Source organism: Simochromis diagramma, unplaced genomic scaffold, assembly GCF_900408965.1.
Source record: "Simochromis diagramma unplaced genomic scaffold, fSimDia1.1 OVJJ01000753.1, whole genome shotgun sequence".
Classification (NCBI taxonomy): domain Eukaryota; kingdom Metazoa; phylum Chordata; class Actinopteri; order Cichliformes; family Cichlidae; genus Simochromis; species Simochromis diagramma.
Window position 1 is genome coordinate 2,977,282 of NW_024387523.1, and position 15,869 is coordinate 2,993,150.

The 15,869-nt window shown below is 40.8% G+C and overlaps 1 protein-coding gene and 1 long non-coding RNA gene across 3 annotated transcripts; one reads left to right on the forward strand and one right to left on the reverse strand.

Moving 5' to 3' along the window:
- The first annotated feature begins 5,955 nt into the window (after positions 1-5,955).
- Positions 5,956-14,518, forward strand: LOC120727106 (XK-related protein 8-like). The gene is made up of 3 exons (XM_040021251.1): positions 5,956-6,723; positions 10,417-10,664; positions 12,768-14,518. Exons 1-3 carry the CDS (start codon positions 6,416-6,418, stop codon positions 13,190-13,192), a joined length of 981 nt encoding a protein of 326 aa, XP_039877185.1. The 5' UTR covers positions 5,956-6,415; the 3' UTR covers positions 13,193-14,518.
- Positions 7,536-10,026, reverse strand: LOC120727107. 2 transcript variants are annotated; one of them, XR_005694428.1, is made up of 9 exons: positions 9,877-10,026; positions 9,661-9,750; positions 9,453-9,572; positions 9,199-9,374; positions 8,840-8,911; positions 8,613-8,724; positions 8,424-8,532; positions 8,268-8,338; positions 7,536-7,738 (listed from the first exon to the last, which is right to left on the reverse strand). It is a non-coding gene; the product is annotated as an uncharacterized LOC120727107 (long non-coding RNA). The 2 variants fall into 2 exon arrangements; XR_005694429.1 differs by having other exon boundaries at positions 9,870-10,026.
- Positions 14,519-15,869: the final 1,351 nt, after the last annotated feature.

Here is a 15,869-nt window from a genome sequence, read left to right on the forward strand (position 1 = left end):
ACTCGCTCGCGACTGTAAGTAAGAAACGTGCTTGACCAGTGTGCTGTTTCACCCCTATTTATAGAATTTTGGTGACTGTGATGTCATGGCCTCATTCTCTTTGCTTTGATGTTTAAAAATAGGCCCTGCCCATTGAAAATAGGTCCCGCCCACAGGCTCTCAGAATGTTTCAGTTAAATTCATACATTAATTTGAAATATGTTTTTGTTTTTTTTTTTATTTTAATTCATCCCTCTTCTAAATTTAACCTAAGCCCATTTTCAGAGCGCTGCGTGTTCATCACAGCCATAAATATGTTAGAAATGAAGAGATTTCACTGTGTTCAAGTACCAGATTTAGTGCTAATTTTATTCAGTCATCCAGTGTTTGTTTAGCTTGTTCAAATGTTTCAGGTGCTGTAGAACATCTGATTAGTATTGTTCATTAATGCTTGTTTCCTATTCCTGTTCAAAGCAATACTCTGCGCACGCAGCCAGTGAGAAAACGTCTAACGCTAGACCCGCCCCCGGGAGTCAAGCTGCTTGCATCTAATGTCTCTCAGTTACATAGAAAACAAAGCTTGCAAGGAATCACGAATCCAGCATCATTACTAAACATCTAACAGGTGCCAAAAAAAAGAGCAACATTGAGCTGTTAACACTTCACAGCCTGCTCGTTAAACAGACAGTAGGGATCCAGTAGGACTGGACACAACATCAAGCCTCTTGGCTTCTGGTTTGATAACTTCACTCATTTAAAAAAAGAAAAATGCTGTAACACATCAGTGTGACATGTTTGCTTTCATCATGCATCAAATTAAAACACAGAGAATATGTGTAGTAGGTTTTTTTAAGGTGATCTTTTTATTTTTCAACAGCTTATTACTAATTACGGATTTTGGGGAATACTAAAAATCATGACACATCAGGAAAAAAAAATCTTATAAAGGACGTGAAGCGATGTCACTGATGTTGTCACTGCTGATGTGACGCTATACCTTGTTTATGGTAGTACCTGAACTGCCATAAAGTTATGTTAACGCTGTGCTTTAGATTACAGCCAGGAGTGTGGCAGAGGAGGAATTTTGCACTTTCATATAAAATCCACTTTTGGACTAAGTAGATCAGTTAATGGCTGGACTATGGAGGAGAAGTTTTTGCAGAAGTTCCTGTAATAACCTACCATTCCCAGGAATCTGCACAGTTCAAGTCCTTTATTTAGGTGTGGGATATTCATTAATCGCCACCACTTTGGCGCTTAGGGGCCGCACCTGACCACGTCCCACTTCCCTGCTCAAGTATGTTACAGTGGCCTTGGCAAATTCACACTTTGTCAGGTTGAGTGTCAGCGCTTATTAATCTTGAAATCTGCATGACACACTGGCAGACAGAAAAGACCATTCGGTGAAAATATCAATTCTGGGGATGTGGAACATGGAAAGTAGAATATCTAAACAACATTATTGGTGTGTTTTGCCTCAGTGTTATTGATATTTATATGCTTCTATTTTCACAATTGCAAAATCTCACTGTGGATGTAAGAGCCAAATTGTGGATATTTTGCATCCACTTTATTGTGTAATATTTTAATTGATTGTATTTGATGGCTTAGGCCCCAGGAATACTGTCACGGCTGCCGAGGCAAGCCATGTGGAGTTAGAAGAAGGACCCAAGATGCAGGCAGTGGATGAGATGCCGGTGAGTTTTATTTACAGAGGTGTAGTGGCAAACAAACAGTGGGGTATAACAAATAACTGAAGACACCTAAACTGGGAGAACTAAAAAATAACAGACCTGGGAGCATACGACAACGGGATGAGAAGCAGAGAGACGCAGACGAGGAACAGGACACCGTGGAACACAGGGTAACACAGACTGACACTGAGTGATACAGACGAACCGGCAACAGGCAGGAGAACACACAGGGCTTAAATACACACACCAGTAATCAGGGGATGAGAGACAGGAGGGCAACACAGCTGGGAGGAATCTGAGCTGACGGGACAGGGGAAACGTTAACTGAGCACACTCACATATGACACAGACCTTCACAATAAAACAGGAAACTCAGACACATGGAACCAGACAAGACATTGAACTAAACAGACAGATTCACAAACAGATGGGGTGACACCATACTGACAGATACAGACGCAGACTCAGAGGCAGACCGAATATAACACACAGAACTTAAACAATCATCATCATCATCTAGAAAATGAAAACAAACTAAAAGCGCTGGGTCACCGACCCAGGACCATGACAAAGACTAGCAACCACTGTTGTGGAAGCTAATGGTGTCATGGTCCGCGGCCCGGCGTCTGAGGTGCTGATGGGATGCCCACTCCCGTGGGCGTGGCTGCTAACTCCACACCTGCATCCCATCCCAGGCGATCACCAGGTGGACTATTTAATCCTGCCCAGCCTGCTGCTCCACGCCAGTCCGTAGTCGTCCTTCAGCGGTAACGTACACCTGCGGGAAAGCCCTTATGCAAACCTATCCGTGTGAACTAACACTAACTCTGCCTTGTATACTCAGATCACAGCTCGGCGTGTTTGAGCCACCTGCCTGTCCGGAATTTGGATCACGATCAGCCCCAGCCGCCTCGACCTTTCTGAAGCTTCTCCCCACGGACCCTCACCCCTCCCTCCGGTTCCCTCGGCCCCGCTATCATCGTAAGACGCGTACTCTACTTCCCCTCGTATACTGCCGTTTTCCCCGCACCCCAATAATCCTTTTTTCCTTTTTCTGTTTCAGCCTCCCACAGTCCCGCTCTCGGCGTTCCTGTGTGATTCACCTCCCGGTCCCTCGGTTTTTCTGGTTCCGTGCGTTTTTTCCCTTCTACCCTCCCGGGACACCCTCAGTTATAATAAAGTTTATTTTTGTTCTCTCGTGCCGCTGTGTGTGTGTGTGTTCTGCTCCTGGGTCCAACTTGTGCGTGGAACTTCGGTTCATGACAAATGGAGTTCCTTATAAATAAGCAGACAAATAAACACTATTCTAATCTTATATTACATTCTTAGCAAATTTACAGCAAATGAAATAAAGCACAAAGTCACAGTTGTTTTTTTTCATTTTATTTTTTTATTTTAATTTGTGGTTTGACGCTGTTTCTTAACTCAAAATGTCCTGTTGTAATTGGACATTTTGAGATAAGAAACAGCGCCAAGCCCCAACAACACTTCCCTCATGGTGCTTTATATTGTAAGGTGAAGACCCTACAATAATGCACAAAAACTAACCCCCTAGAGCAAGCACATTGGCAACAGTGGGAAGGAAAAACTCACTTTTAAAAGAGAGAAACCTCCGGCAGACCCAGGCTCTGTGATTGGGGTGTTCATCTGCCTCGGCCAGTTAGTGATGAGGGAAGGAAGATGGGAGAAGAAGAGGGGTTCTTTTTAACCACTCCGGTTTTAAAATTAAACTTAGATGCCAAATTTAAATGAATAATTTAAGCCACTTTGAGAGTTTTGTCACATAGTCGCATGCACGTTTCAGTTCAATTTTAGCGTGCACACGAGAAAACCCTAAAGATGATGTTTTGACTCAGTTTGGCATGTTTTTTGAAGCTGCTGACGATTTCTTTGTCAACCGCCAGGCTGCTCGACTTCATTGAGAGTACTGGAGAAGGCCACTTTTCATTAAGGTCGTTGTACACTGTCAGGGCGAGTTGTTCAATGTTCTCCAAGGACATTTTGTAGTTTTTGGACAAAATTTCCATCCAGATCTTATGGGAAAGCTTCTCTATAATAAAATCAGATGTTCCTGGATCCATTGTATCATTTTCTTGGCTCATAGCGTGCATTACCAGATCTTTAGTGACATTTTTCACCACTTCCTTGTACTCTTCTCTGTGTTTAGAGACACTGAGTACTTTTCTTGGTAATGACAACAGGCGTTTGGTGAAGGCTGGGACAGTAATATTATCAAGGTGTTCCCTCAGATTAAAAATCAAATGTTTTTCCTTGCAGTTGTGTGCTTTGCAAAGATCCTTGAGAATGGCCTTGTCTAGATTTTTCAGACGTTTTGGGGACAGATCCAAATGTTTCTGCTTGATTTCAGGCCAGATTTTCTCAATCAGACAATCGCTGATGCAGTCAGGAGTGAGGCGCTCTGTGAAGAGCTTGTATTTTTTCTCTATGGCCTGAAAAACCACCAACTGGATCAGTATGTTGACACACAACTTTTCCCCACTCAGACAATCAGATGGTAGACTGATGTCAGAAGGACCTAAATCTGAGCCAGACAAACAAGACTTTATTTTATCAAAGTCTTGTTTTTCAGCTGTGAAGATTTTCTTCTGTGTCGTCCCAGATGCTTCCTGATGATCCCGTGTAACAATTTCTCTCTTTTCACTCTGTAGTTGCAGAGCTTTCATGGCCTCCAGTTCTTTTTTACATGCTTCGTTTGCTTCCTTAAATTTTGTTATGGCCTCTTTAAGTTTTTCGTTTGTGTCATTCACCACTTTCTGCTCTTCCAGGAGTTTCTTATTTCCTTCCTCCAGGACCTTTTTCTCCCGCTCCAGATTCTCTCTCTGTATTTGTTCTTTCCACATAGTTTCTTTCAGATTTCCTTCATGTTTCTGAAACTGCGTGAGCTCGGCAGACAGACTTTCCTTCTCCTGTTTCAGGATCAGGATTTCACTGTCCCAGAACAACGTTCACTCATTGAAAATAGGCCCCGCCCACACAGAACAGGCTCTAAAAATTGATACATTAATTAGAAATTGTTTGTTTTTAAATTTCCATCCATCCATTTGCTTCCGCTTATCCTTTTCAGGGTTGCGGGGGCGGGGGGGGGGCGCTGGAGCCTATCCCAGCTGTCATAGGGCGACTGTGGTCTTCAGGCCTGATTCTCTTTCCTTTGATGTCTTAGACAGGCCCCGCCCACTGGCTCGTTGAAAGAACACAAAGAACAGGCTCTCAGAATTTTACAATGAAATCCATACATCAATTAGAAATATGTTTGGGGTTTTTTTTTGTTTTTGTTTTTTAATTTTGATTCATCTTTCTTCTACATTTACCCTAAAACTATTTTCACCCCTGACATAGAAGCTCTTCTCTGTGGTAGAAAACCTTAATTTTCACGCTCTCTTCACTTCCATCAGCCCTTCTCACATCTTTTCCCCCACTATTTGCTACACAGATCATCTGCAGGATTGATGCACGCAAAAATCACCCTTTTGACCTTCTGCCCACAGAGAGGAGGTTCAGGTCAGTTCAAACACACACTAACACACTCCAAAGCTGTACAGACCCTCATTAAACACTCACATTTTACAGCTTCACACGACTGTGGGTCAATATGAACGTGTCATGTGCCTGTTGCTTACGTATAAGGTAGGAAGGATAATATTTAGTACAAGCGGGCGAACTGCGCTGATTTTTTTTAATATGGAAAAAAATTATGTCTTCGTTTTTTGTGTTATATATTGAAATAAGATGACTTCTCTTGTGTTTAGAAAATAATGCAGTTTTTCTTAATCAATCTTAAAAGCAGCTATTTGCTGTTTTGCGTTGCATCCAGACCTACTGCTGCCTCCTTCCTTTGCCTCCGTGGGTGTCTTTATCTGAGCGTCCCTTTAGCCTCCATGACACTCCTGGTAGCAACATTTAACTTTCAAGGCTGTTTACAATCAGACAAAAAGTCTCAGTTTTGAGCGCAATCAGCTCTTAGTTATTCTGACCTCACCACAGCGCCATCTGTTCAACACGACGTCTGTGTGCAGGCTCATGACCGTCATGTCACAGGTATTAAAACACATGAGAGAGATGCTGATTCATCACAGCCATAAATATATTAAAAATGAAGAGATTTCACTGTGTTCAGGTACCAGATTTAGTGTTAATTTTATTCACTCATCCAGTGTTTGTTTAGCTCGTTCAAATGTAAAAAAAACAAACAAAAAAAACAAAACAAACAACTTTGTTTACTTTAATCTTAGTTCAAAGTTCAGTACGTGTACTAGCCTAAAGATTCAACAAAGATTCAGCATTATTTGTAAAATATGAGGCATTTTATTACAAAAACCTGCGAGACAGTGTTTGAATCCACGTTTTTTCATGTTGTCGGCGAGTATCAAAAGTGAGGCTCAGTGTTTGTTGTTCCCTGAAATAAAAATACACATTTGTTAAAATTTTCTATTTGTTATTTGTCTGTTTTTACTAGATTTACTTTAGATTTTACTGTAAGCCATTAACTTCTGTGTGGAAATACCGTCAGTTAATGTTAAAGGGGCGGCTGTCAATAGCAGGAAGGTACGTGTGTGAAATACCTCAATGTGCCTTTAAGACTGCAAACATGGGCGGGTCAGACTGTAGGAGGTGTTTTTAAACGCTGAACTTTGGTCGTTGCTTTCGTTTGTGTCAGAACTGCTGCTTGAATCATAATCAGCTGTCAATGTTAACGTGTAGCTGTGTCAGAGACACGGGTGAACATGTCAGATACTCGGACCAAGTTTAAATACAACGGCTGGGACTTCGTCTTCACTTGTGTGGACCTGCCGCTGTTCATGCTTGACGTCGTTTTGGATGTACTGGCTGCTGTGTCCTTTTATAAGGAAAGGGCCTACGTGTACCTCGGTGTGCTGGTGCTGTTTCTCCTGGGCTCGTCGCTGCTCACTCAGGCTTACAGCTGGCTTTGGTACAGCTATGACGAGTTTGAGAGGAAGACAAAGGTCGAGAAGCTGCCGTCCCCGAGGCAGCTCAAGCTGCTCCACGTATTTCAGCTGGGAATCTACTTCAGGTAGTTTTTTTTTTTTTTTTAATAATAATAACTATAAGTGCAAAGTGCCTGTTTTTGTTTTTGAAGTAGGTGTAAGCAGGGAATACTTAAAAAGTTCAGCTTATCTAAGGGTGCCCCTGTTCTGACAAACCATCCTACTTTGGCAAAACGTCCTACCCGTAGGATAATTTTACGCTGCCATATGACAAACTGCCCTACTTTGGCAAAATGTCCTACTGTATGTAATTTATGCACATTTCTGCTGCCAAACAATAATTCCAGCACAAATTTAAGTAGGTATGACGGTTTGCCACTTAACTTTGCCCATCAGAGCATGTTTGTAGCTGATATTCATAAAGCCAGTACGGGTTGACACTTCTTTTTAGCCACTAAAGTGTGCTTGTAGGTCACATTCACAAAGGTAGCATGTTTTGGCACGCAATTCTTCCCGTCAGAATTGCTCTTATTAACAAAGGTAGCATGTTTTGGCACGTAATTCTTCCCGTCAGAGTATGCTTCTACTTTATAATAACAACGGTAGCATGTTTTGGCACGTAATTCTTCCCGTCAGAATTGCTCTTATTAACAAAGGTAGCATGTTTTGGCACGTAATTCTTCCCGTCAGAATTGCTCTTATTAACAAAGGTAGCATGTTTTGGCACGTAATTCTTCCCATCAGAATTATGCTTCTACTTTATAATAACAACAGTATCATGGTTTGACACTTGTTTGTAGAAGCAGTCTGCATGCCAAGGTGCTTAAGTTATACAGCTGTCACCACTGAAGTGATTGGAACACCTGACTATATAAACTTTGACAATGAACTCACTCCATTATAGTTACAGTATATATTTACTGAATATATTTACACATACATATATTTGACATTTATAGATCCAACAGAACACAGGGAGAAAGAACTGAAAAAGAAACAGTGTACAAATTATGCACATTTGTCGCACAGGTACTTGACCAGGCTGCTCTCATATTGAGCACATCCAAAATGTGCCCATCTGGAACAAAACTCGCACTGCACCTGAAGAGGGAGAAGGGGGGGGGGGGGGGGTGTGTGTGTAAGTGTGTTAACCAACATTATGAATTTGATGAGAAAATAATTACTACAGTGGCTTGCAAAAGTATTCGGCCCCCTGTGAACTTTTCCACATTTTGTCAGATTGCATTCACAAACATGAATCAATTTTATTGGAATTCCACGTGAAAGACCAATGTCTCTACCAGTCTCTAGAGACTGGTAGAGACAGACCGTAAAAGACTGGCAGCTGTAATTGCAGATAAAGGTGGTTCTACAAAGTATTGACTCAGGGGGCTGAATAATTACGCACACCCCACTTTTCAGTTATTCATTTGTAAAAATTGTTTGGAATCATGTATGATTGTTGTTCCACTTCTCACGTGTACACCACTTTGTATTGGTCTTTCACGTGGAATTCCAATAAAATTGATTTGTGTTTGTGGCTGTAATGTGACAAAATGTGGAAAAGTTCAAGGGGGCCGAATACTATTGCAAGCCACTGTATATTGCATTTGTGGTTTATTTGTTTTACCATTTCAATCATACTGGACTCAGCATCGGCTTCCAGCATGGAACAAACCACACAGTAGTCATCAGCATTACCTAGAAACACACTGACATTAAACCTAACAGTTTTAAACAAAACTGAAAGTGCTATTGCAATACAAAAGCATACGACTCAACTTACTTTGATGTTCTAGCAGTTCGCAAGCAATTTCACTGCGGTGCAGCCCAATGGCTTCTGGAGTGGACAGCACCCTAGTAACCTCTCCACTCAGAAGGTAGTGTTCGGCAAACTGTAAAATATGTTACAGTAATTGCAATTGATTAACTTAATTCTAGTTTAATACATTAAATACAATTGCTTATTAAATACCTTCAACACTAAAACTCCACAACTGCTGGAGTCCATCTGCTTGTTGTGTGGCAGAGTCTCCATTTTCCAATCCACTCGGGACTCTTCCTTTCCTTTCATCTTCAGAAAATTCCTAATAAAAACAAAACAAGTTTTTAAAATGTAGCCAGCCAGTTGGCAAACCCTCCTGCCTTTATGAATATGAGCTACAAGCATAGTTTGATGGGTAAACGGGGCATAATATTTACCTGAATACACTGCAACGGTTGCACAGCAGTCAGTGGTTTCCCAACTTTTAGACGCTGGTCACATTCCTGAATCTTTAAGGTAAAAATATTTATGGAGTTCATGTAAATGTTCAACATTCTCATTTGTAAAAAACAAAAACACTTAATGACATATTCTCTAACGAACAAACTATTTAGCAACAATAGTTTGTGTGCGTGTCTTCAAATCTCTGCCAGGCCTACAGGTTATTACTGTAATATCACTAATTAACCATATTTATTTATATTTTGCAAGTGTACAGTTTCTCTTTTAACTGATATAAAAAAAATTTGCTTATTTTAAACACTATTTAACAACAGTACAAACAGTTAATACATACCCATGTTTTAATGTCAACTGTCATACCAAACCAGTAAAATCTGGAACACACTGCATTTAGCGTTTTGTGTGTGCCAGTGTGTCCTCCAATTGGAGATGAATGAAACTCATGAAATATCTTCCTGGCACCATCCATAGTTTTTACTACTCTTCTGGTTCCAACAAAGAGTTCTCAATCTGCAGTAAAACAATATATATTTAGAAATTAATTTAACCACATATATGAGTTGTTAGTATTAACAATAAATTACTGACCCTTTTGTTTGAATTTTGAGGCATATCTTCTGAGGTTTTGCCTCTGAGCCTTGTCATATCCTGAAGGGTAGGAGCCCGCAGAAATGAACACGTAAATCTCTTCCCACTTCTTCTCCATATCTACGAATGTCAGTAAACATTTTCTTATGAGCTTCAATATGTGCAGTTGACAATGCAAATAATTTAACTTATTAAATAACGAAATTACCGAAACAGCCTTAAAACACCGAAGCTGCGGACTCAAAAGTGTTGTGCAAATACCACGCGTCCAGTAACTTGACAGCAGACTTCACCGAATCTGCAAATTCGACAGTTTTGTGCAGAAAGCAGATAGCGACTTCACTTTAATATTGACAAACAATCGCAAAGGCTTAAAAAAATCAAGTATCAACGTCAATAAAAAATACTAATACTTACTACTTACCTATTCTCCTGCAAATATGACAATGGAGTAGCGTGAAATCACAGCCGGATGCGCTTAGCTTCCCTTTTTGTGTTGTGCGCATGCGCGCACATGCTCAGGAACTACGGGTAGGACGGTTTACGGGGTAGGAGAAATTCCCAGAACACCACCCTGACCGTCCCATACAGGAAATGCAGACTGACAATCTGCGGTTACTATACTACAATGTTGTGCACCTGACTGTCTGCTGTAATAAACTATCCACAGATTACATTTTTGGTTTCGTTTCGCCCTGCTTTATATATATGTCTGTGTGTAAACCCGTAGTTGAGACCTGGGAAATATCTGAAACACGAGTCATGCCTCAGTTTTCTGGTTTACAATAGCTGAGCTGATGAGGTAATGCATCTCCTTCCTGTCTCCATGCTGAGTGGGTGAACCTGATATTATTTGGATTGTAGTTTTCTTCTCTCGTGCATGCTTCCTTAGAAATTCAATGCAGCATATTTGACGGGAGGATTCAGTCTAACTGGTTATGTTTCATATTTTCCTGTTTCGCAGGCATGCAGGAGTCCTGGAAATGGCCGTGCAAAGCTTCTACAAGAAGATCCGCGACCCTGAGAATGGTGCCAGCCGACATACGGGTTCCTCTGCAGATGAACAGGAGCCTGATTCCGAGAGCATAGCCGTGTCGTTGAACCACGATCTGAGCATGTTACGAATCATAGAGACATTTGCAGAGAGCGCCCCGCAGCTCACGCTCATGCTCACCATCATTCTGCAGCAGGGCTATCCAGATCTTATTACAGGTGCAATTCTTAATGGACACGTGTTCTTTATATCTGTGTGCTTTTTTTGTTTCCTCTTCTTTTTTTTGTTTGTAAGTTCATTTATAACTTTATACAGTGGCTTGCAAAAGTATTCGGCCCCCTTGAACTTTCCCACATTTTGTCACATTACAGCCACAAACAGGAATAAATTTTATTGGAATTCCACGTGAAAGACCAACACAAAGTGGTGTACACGTGAGAAGTGGAACGAAAATCATACATGATTCCAAACATTTTTTACAAATAACTGCAAAGTGGGGTGTGCGTAATTATTCAGCCCCCGGAGTCAATACTTTGTAGAACCACCTTTTGCTGCAATTACAGCTGGCAGTCTTTTAGGGTTTGTCTCTACCAGCTTTGCACATCTAGAGACTGAAATTCTTGCCCATTCTTCTTTGCAAAACAGTTCCAGCTCAGTCAGATTGGATGGACAGCGTTTGTGAACAGCAGTTTTCAGATCTTGCCACAGATTCTCGATTTGATTTAGATCTGGACGTTGACTGGGCCATTCTAACACATGGATATGTTTTGTTTTAAACCATGCCATTGTTGCTCTGGCTTTATGTTTAGGGTCGTTGTCCTGCTGGAAGGTGAACCTCTGCCCCAGTCTCAGGTCTTTTGCAGACTCTAAGAGGTTTTCTTCCAAGATTGCCCTGTATTTGGCTCCATCCATCTTCCCATCAACTCTGACCAGCTTCCCTGTCCCTGCTGAAGAGAAGCAGCCCCCAGAGCATGATGCTGCCACCCCCATATTTGACAGTGGGGATGGTGTGTTCAGAGTGATGTGCAGTGTTAGTTTTCCGCCACACATAGCGTTTTGCATTTTGGCCAAAAAGTTCCATTTTGGTCTCATCTGACCAGAGCAGCTTCTTCCACATGTTTGCTGTGTCCCCCACATGGCTTGTGGCAAACTGCAAATGGGACTTCTTATGGTTTTCTGTTAACAATGGCTTTCTTCTTGCCACTCTTCCATAAAGGCCAACTTTGTGCAGTGCACGACTAATAGTTGTCCTATGGACAGATTCCCCCACCTGAGCTGTAGATCTCTGCAGCTCGTCCAGAGTCACCATGGGCCTCTTGGCTGCATTTCTGATCAGCGCTCTCCTTGTTCGGCCTGTGAGTTTAGGTGGACGGCCTTGTCTTGGTAGGTTTACAGTTGTGCCATACTCCTTCCATTTCTGAATGATGGCTTGAACAGTGCTCCGTGGGATGTTCAAGGCTTGGGAAATCTTTTTGTAGCCTAAGCCTGCTTTAAATTTCTCAATAACTTTATCCCTGACCTGTCTGGTGTGTTCTTTGGACTTCATGGTGTTGTTGCTCCCAATATTCTCTTAGACAACCTCTGAGGCCGTCACAGAGCAGCTGTATTTGTACTGACATTAGATTACACACAGGTGCACTCTGTTTAGTCATTAGCACTCATCAGGCAACTGTCTATGGGCAACTGACTGCACTCAGACCAAAGGGGGCTGAATAATTACTCACACCCCACTTTGCAGTTATTTATTTGTAAAAAATGTTTGGAATCATGTATGATTTTTCGTTCCACTTCTCACGTGTACACCACTTTGTGTTGGTCTTTCACGTGGAATTCCAATAAAATTTATTCCTGTTTGTGGCTGTAATGTGACAAAATGTGGGAAAGTTCAAGGGGGCCGAATACTTTTGCAAGCCACTGTATGTACAGGAGATGGTCAAAATCTCCTTCTTGTCAAACACATTTATTGCAACCAACTGTGAGCACCAATCTGATTTGATATATTAGAGTTCCAACAGCTTATGTTTCTGATGTAGAGAAACGACCACTAGTACCTTGGATTTTTGATCTCCTTTGCATAATTCATTGAGGGGAAAACCTTTAATGGCTTCTAACCACGTGTGATATTGTCATTGTTGGAATTTTCCCCCTGGCTTCAGTAAATGCACTAATGTTATCTTACATTAAAAGTTTGGTGATTCTGAGGTGATCAGGTTGGAATACTTTCCAGCTTTTTTTTTCGTCTTCATACAGAATCACCTGGCTTAACAAGATTTCTCAGTCATTTCTGGACTTTCTAACTGCTGCCTCTCGTTTTCCCTCAGTGTTTAAGGCCGTCTGCTCGGCCTCGGCTATCGCCTTCGCTGTGACGACCTATCATCGCTCCCTGCGCTCTTTCCTGCCTGACAAGAAGAAGCAGAACATAACTTCATCAGTCATCTACTTCACCTGGAACCTGGTTCTCATCTCTTCCCGTCTCACTGCTCTCGCTCTTTTCGCCTTCGTGCTGCCCTGCTTCATCTTCGCCCACTTCATCTGCTCTTGGTTGGTTTTATTCTTCTTCGCTTGGCGATCCAAGACAGAGTTCATGGAAAGTCCTTGTGGAGAATGGCTTTATCGAGCCACTGTTGGCCTCATTTGGTATTTCGACTGGTTTAATGTGGCTGAGGGGAAGACGCGGTACAGGACTGTGCTCTATCACAGGTATATGCTGACTGATATTTGCATCCTCTGTGGTATGTGGTGCTGAAAGATGAGCACAGATCCTCCTGATTTTGTGATAGAGCCCACGCACGCTTTAATCACAGCTGTCTGTGTTGTTGTGGTTTACGTCCTCGGTCTAATACTCAAAGTTATTTATTATAAGTTCTTCCACCCAAACCTTGACAGCGATGAGCAGCAATCTGTAGATGAGGTGGACTTCCGCATGATGAGCTCTGCAACAGAAGTCTCAGCACACTACAATAAAAGAATGAGGAAGCTGGCCAAGAATTTCTACTCATGACCTGCATCATTTGACATCCACAGGATGTGGAGGCTACAAAGAGACTCAGTCATGCAGATGTCATGAAACCAGCTACTTTTTAAAACTAGATCATAAAGGCTGTGTGATATTGTGGATCACCTGCTTCCTAACCAATCACCGATACATTCTCACAAGCCATTACTCAACTTAGTTTGGAGACAAATTCTTAAAAGCACTTTCTGCTCTTCATTAAGTGGTGCTACCATCTAACAAAACATTTCTAGACATCAGTCTTTTGTTTTCCTTTAAAAGGACAGGCTTTCAGGTCAGTAACATGCATGTTTGAAACTGTTATGGAGATCTTTTTGAAATATTATTGCTCTTTTTTTTTTTTTTTTTTTTTTTCTGAAGAATATAATGGTGTAAAAAAACTAATTTAAAAAATATATTTTCTTTATTATAACAAAGCAATTTTCTAACAATGTTGCACTATTGTAAACTGTACTTTACTCAAGTCTAAAGTACAAATGTTCTGTTTTACAGAATTAATGAGTTGCCTTAAAATCCCCAGACAGCCTCTATGGACCTGAAGTCTTGATTTCTTGAGCAATAGAGCACCTCTCTCTCCTAATACAGATTTATTCTGGTTTAGATTTGAAACATGTGATGAGGCTGCCATTTTTGAATAATATAGATGGCTCAGTGTCAGACTGTTTTTCTACAGTGTTTGCCAAGATCACTTGGACTGATGTGGATATAACACAATGCATCTAAAATACGTTAAGGCTGCTACATGGTGAAAAGATGCCAATGCCTCCCGTTTGACTCCCAGTGTTGATGACCTTTACAATCAATAATGTAATTTTTAATTTTTTTTATGTTAAGAAAACTTGGATTTAAAAAGGTGTATGAAGCTACAAAACATATTTATGTCACATAGTGCCTACTTAAGTTTGTTTGATGTGTTTAAGTTAATTTATTAATCTATTGTAACAGAATTCCCAACTTTGGGATAAAGTATATTTTGTCTAAGATTATTATTATTATTATTATTATTATTATTATTATTATTATTAGTTTTAATGGAAATAAATCCTTGTATGACATGACTATTCTGCAGTGGGTTATTTATGATTATGTGGTCAATTATTTTTTTTTTTTAAATGGCTGAAAAACATATATTAGGTTTAGAGCTATATGAAACAATAGTTTAAAGCTTTGTCGGTCACTTTCAGTTCTGTGTGCAAATGAATCCAATCAAAAGGAGACAAATGTTATTATAAATTAAACACACTTTTACCGAAAAGAAGAAACAAATTCTATTGTAACTTATTTTATATAATGAATACATTTTGATGTATGTTGGAACAAACAACACTTCTTTATCTTAAATTGTAATTTCATTATTTTAGTTGTACAAAATACTATTGAGTTGTGCTCTTATATTAGAGATTATGTATCGGAATTTCAGGAGTGTGGCCACGCCTCCAAACACGCTCCTCCCGGTTGTCATCTATATACGTTCCCCCAGTTCTGCAAGCTGTTCATTCTCGTTTACGTGCCCCACCCTCCCTCCCTTCTTGGGGATCTACCAGGCTCAGTTCATGTCCAAGCACTCACCTTTACCTACTAAGACGCTGTCAAACCTAAAATGAGGATGTGGACCCAGCTAGTGAATTTCAAAATATAATAACACAAGTTATCGTCCTTCTTTTCTATTTCTTATTTGTGCATTTAAAACAATCGGGTCCTGAGAAAGTAAGTGTGTTATTGTAACACATTGACTGAGCAGCGAGGGGGCGCTGTTAAGTCATCACAGCCAAAGGGGATGACGTTTTGCACTCTGACCTTGACAGTGGTAGTAGCGCACTACACTGATGGAGGAGTACAAATGCACCATAACTGACTTTGGCAGGTTGATTCTTTTCAGCTGGTACAGGAAGTGCATCGTCTGTGCCTTCCTGATGAAGTAGCTGATGTTTAGCTCCCACTTTTAGGTCCTGGGAGATTATGGTTTCAAGGAAGTGGGAGGACCTCACTGTCTCCACGGGGCAGGCCTGCAGGGTCTGTGTTATGATCTACTTAAAACTCCAAATATGCAGCTAGAGTCCTTTTGCAAAAAAAAAAAGCAAACAAAACATAAACAGTAAAAATTTAAGTTATGCAACAAAAAAAAAGTAAACTTGGTAACGGACTAAAAGAATAATTCATTCAAAAAATGTATGCAACAAGTAATGCATGTTTGATCAGGATCTTATCAGCTGCTGTTCTTTCTTACATGTTGCACACACATGAATGAGTCTGCTTTAGGTCTGCTCTCAATACTGGAGTTAGGGAGCTGCATGGACAGAGGGTGTAGTGCAAAGGATGCTCGGCTGTCTGCTGAGATTCCTGCACCTGTAGAAACATTGTGTTGACAAGCAAATGAAATGAAAGCACTGATTCGTTTGGCAGCTGCACT

Bases quoted from the DNA above. Each gene is read 5' to 3' on its own strand.
- LOC120727106 (XM_040021251.1), top strand. From the start codon at position 6,416: ATGTCAGATACTCGGACCAAGTTTAAATACAACGGCTGGGACTTCGTC. The intron at 6,724-10,416 runs GTAGTTTTTTTT...CCTGTTTCGCAG, and splicing joins CAGCTGGGAATCTACTTCAG to GCATGCAGGAGTCCTGGAAA. The intron at 10,665-12,767 runs GTGCAATTCTTA...GTTTTCCCTCAG, and splicing joins CTATCCAGATCTTATTACAG to TGTTTAAGGCCGTCTGCTCG.